The 4,082-nt window shown below is 26.8% G+C and overlaps 1 protein-coding gene across 2 annotated transcripts; it reads left to right on the top strand.

The window, feature by feature from the left end:
- The first annotated feature begins 453 nt into the window (after nucleotides 1-453).
- On the top strand, nucleotides 454-2,433 carry LOC112593981 (coiled-coil domain-containing protein 12). 2 transcript variants are annotated; one of them, XM_025338579.1, is made up of 4 exons: nucleotides 454-623; nucleotides 707-860; nucleotides 918-1,056; nucleotides 2,155-2,433. In XM_025338579.1, exons 2-4 carry the CDS (start codon nucleotides 709-711, stop codon nucleotides 2,359-2,361), a joined length of 498 nt encoding a protein of 165 aa, XP_025194364.1. In that variant the 5' UTR covers nucleotides 454-623; nucleotides 707-708; the 3' UTR covers nucleotides 2,362-2,433. The 2 variants fall into 2 exon arrangements, with proteins under 2 accessions (XP_025194364.1, XP_025194357.1); XM_025338572.1 differs by having other exon boundaries at nucleotides 455-860.
- The last annotated feature ends 1,649 nt before the right edge of the window (nucleotides 2,434-4,082 follow it).

Genomic DNA, 4,082 nt, shown 5'->3' with positions numbered 1-4,082 from the left:
CGTATTCGACAGGGATAAATGATTTATCGTATCGTAAAAAAAAAAAACAGTAGTACACGCGCGACGATACGATAACCGACCGGAGAACGCGTCGCGAGTACGCGTTTTCCGGACGCGACGGCGACGGCCGCGAACGAAATTCGGGGACGCGAAAAAGGCGAAACCGATTCGGGCGGAGAGAAAAACCGGAGAAAAACGGGTGACGTCCGTTGGCGGGCGGTCGTCTCCGCGACGGAGGACCGAATCCGAACGAAAAACGCGAGCGGACGGGACGAAAAAGACCCGCTCTCGGCTACGGCGCAGAGAACGCGACGGAAAGAGGTCTCCGAAGGCTGGAAAAGCGGAAAAAACGGTATAAGAAAAACAAATAATAACGACGGCGGCGGGAGATAACGATAACGATAACGGCGCGCGCGGGAGATATCAGATAACGACGATAAGAAAAAATTTTAATTTTGCGATTGGCCAGTACACTAAAATACGAGCATTCTGGCGGATTTTTTAGGAAGCTCGTTTTGGTTTTATATTATAAGAAGAAGAAGAAAGAAGAAGATTGTTGAACGTAAAATATTAATTACATAAATCTATGACTATAGTCCATATTTTCTGAACACCTGTGAGACGTGAGTTCCTTTTTTAAGCAATATAGTATTTACATTATTGCTCAATTAAATAAATAAAACATTTTACCTTAAACTTATGTAAGTTATGGAAAACTCAGAAAATCAATCTATCAAAGTTGGATCATTAGAAGAGGAAGCTAAAAAACGAAAAGAACGATTGGCTAATTTGAAAAAATCTTTAGAAAATAAAAATGAATCTAAAAACAATGATGACAGTGTGGAGAAATCATTACCAAAGTATGTATGACGATTAAATATAATGTAATATATGTATATAAAAGAGATTTGTTTTAGGCCAAGATTTAAAAGTTACATTCCAGAAGACGAAGGACTTAAGGCTGAACTTATACCTACCCCTCAACCAGGTGATATTGTTGCTGAAGTTGAGGATCAATTAAAAGCCGGAGAAACTGTTTTTACTGTTCAGGAATTGGTAAACTAATATAATTAAATATGTTATTTTGTTTGACCATTATACTTTATAAAACTAATCCTACGAGGTATAATTATATAAAGTATTGGTATCATATAAAATATGTTTACTAATATTTTGACAATATTACACCAAAAATTAACAAACTACAATTACAAATTATCCCAATTAATAATTTAACATAATATCTGAGTTAAAGTGATTAATTAAAAATAACACAAAACAAAAATTATAAACAAGTATACAAGTCGCATATGCAATAATAAACCCCACTTATATTCTAATTCCCCTGCACACTTCTGGCAGATTGAAACAAATTCAATATTGTCTCATATTTATATTTTTATTATAATTAATTATTGGTTAGATTAAACTTACTTTTTATTATTTTTAAATACATGTTTATCCAAAATATTCATAGGTATTACTTTAGTGTTTGTTATATTTTTTTCTAATAACTCTGATGTTTAAAATTAATCAAATTTTAACTAATAAAATAATCTGTCAATGAATAATGTGTACTACATTTTGGGTATGTTTCATTTATTGTTATTATGTGTGCCTGAATGATTATTAGTTATTACTATTATTATAAAGGCCCATAATCAAAAGAACAATAAAAATTTGATTAAAATTTGTTGAAATATATAAGTCACAATCGTTATATCTCTCTGTGATACTTTTATTTTAAAAATAATAAAATATAATACTCTATAATTTATTTAAAAAAAATTTCAGTACAGAATAATTAATAATTGAAACAGTAACATGGATTCAATACGTTTTAAACAACATAATATTTTAGTCACTGTAAAAATGAATATATTTAATTTTTCAAATGTGATTACAACTTTTCATTTATATATTCAGGCAAATTTTTCTTGAGTTGTAAGCAACTGCTTATTTTACCTACCATGTTTGATTGCACATGTTTTCAGTTCAACCTATCAAAACTATAAATAATAAATTAAACATAAAATAAACTAACTTAAAAATATATGTTGTCTACCAATCTCCTTTGCTCAGAACTGTTTTTTAATATATTCATATTTATCATTTTATTAGATTTTTTTTATATACATTATAATATTATTTTAGGATTTGAACACATTAGCACCCAGAAAACCAGATTGGGATTTGAAAAGAGACATAGAAAAGAGAATGGCAAAACTTGAAAGACGGACACAAAGAGCAATTGCTGAACTAATTCGTGATCGATTAAAAGGAGAACAAAATATAGATTTAGCAACAGCTGTAAATGAAGGCGCCAGAGCAAATGCTCAAATTGATAATGACGAAGAGTAGTATTCTGTTTTTTATTTAATTATTTAAAATAAAATTGTAAGTAAATAATAAAATCAATATAATTTACTTGTGTAAATATAATGAAACAATTTTCTAAATTGAATTTTATTTATTGTTTCAAGTCTTAAGAAATAAAATGTTTTAATATGTATAATTATAGATTTTATATTTTATGATTTATACAATATATACTTGAATAGCCATGGGTATGCCGCTTGGAAAATACTTTTGTTTATAGACAACAGTATTTATAAACAGTTAAAATATATAAATTTTTTATTAAAAATATAAATGGTCATATTTATTATATGTTATAAGTGAAACAATTAACTATGAATTTATTAATTTTATAGTTTTTTTGTTTTGTGTATTTGAGACACATTCTATTAGTAAGAATACTCTGACCATCAATTTTTAAGCAGATTTTTGGTATCAAATTGGATATAGTTTTTATTTCTAAGGCAGAGAATTGTGTATGGACAATGGACATTTTGTATATTTAATTTTATTAATTGTGAAATTTTCCCCTGTATGTATATAACCTAAATCTGTTTAGATATATGTTTCTTGGTCATTTAACGTAATTTTTAATGTAACCTATTTTTATTGACTATTAAAGTATACTATGACTATAAAGTATGTTTTCTTAAAATGTGGTTTGATTTACTTTATAACCATTTATTTGCAAAGAACTTCAATTTTTTTTAAAACAATAATTATTTATAGTCTTTTTTTAGTCTTTAAAGTAATTTTTGCATAGTAGTAAGTATATAATGTGAAATTAATTTATTTGTTAATATTTTATAGTTTATAGACAGTGTACAATTTATTTGATTTAGAGATCAAATGAATAAAAATAATCAACAGAGAACAACAATTGAGAAGTGTGATCAAATTTATAAATGGCAGTAATAATAAATTCAGCAGAAATATTTAACATCATAACTGAGGAAACCTATTCTTGAAAAATAAAAGAAGTGCTAGAAAAATAACAGACAATATAAAGTTCAAAAGCATATTTATCTAAATTAGATGAATAATATTGTTGTAGTAACTAATAAGTATATAATATAGTATATATTGTGACGTTTATATGAAAAATAGTTAGGACATAACTATAATAACTGGTACAACAAAAATTAAATTTTTATAAAATGGATTTAAACAATAACATGGTGAGTCATGTTTGATATTTTAAAGTTATTAGTTATGACTGAAAAATACTGATGACTACTAGAAAATTAAAAACATTTTTACATTACTTGTGATTTGATATAAAATTAAAATTAAATTTTGGGTTTTTTGTCATATCCATGAAAGGTAAAAGAAACAAGACAATATCAGGAAAGATATAGTAGGTGGTATATTTTCAGCAAAGAAATTGTTAAATGCATACTACAAAATTATTAAAAACTAGTGATTCTGAAAATCAACAAAATAAAAATAAAAAAAATTAGGTAATGACATTGTAATAAAATAATCATTTTTGTTGAACAACTTCAGAATTGGCATCCTGTGAGTATATTACAATTGGTGTATTTACCCAAGTAAGATATTTCATTTTTAAATGTTGGAATTTTTTAATGATGCATAAAATAGACTTGGCTACAGTGTAAATACCCTTGCTATAATATTCTGACTTTTTGGGAGGGGTCTTGAATTGTTTTCTTTTCTATCGACTTCTATTTTTTCTATTGCCTATTTATTAGGTTGTTAGTAAA

The sequence above is a fragment of the Melanaphis sacchari genome, unplaced genomic scaffold (assembly GCF_002803265.2).
Source record: "Melanaphis sacchari strain LSU unplaced genomic scaffold, SCAv2.0 Contig0_pilon_pilon, whole genome shotgun sequence".
Taxonomy (NCBI): domain Eukaryota; kingdom Metazoa; phylum Arthropoda; class Insecta; order Hemiptera; family Aphididae; genus Melanaphis; species Melanaphis sacchari.
Note: the sequence above shows the minus strand (reverse complement) of the source record. Positions and strands in the feature narration are given on the sequence as shown.

Bases quoted from the DNA above. Each gene is read 5' to 3' on its own strand.
- LOC112593981 (XM_025338579.1), top strand. From the start codon at position 709: ATGGAAAACTCAGAAAATCAATCTATCAAAGTTGGATCATTAGAAGAG. The intron at 861-917 runs GTATGTATGACG...GATTTGTTTTAG, and splicing joins GTGGAGAAATCATTACCAAA to GCCAAGATTTAAAAGTTACA. The intron at 1,057-2,154 runs GTAAACTAATAT...ATATTATTTTAG, and splicing joins TTTTTACTGTTCAGGAATTG to GATTTGAACACATTAGCACC.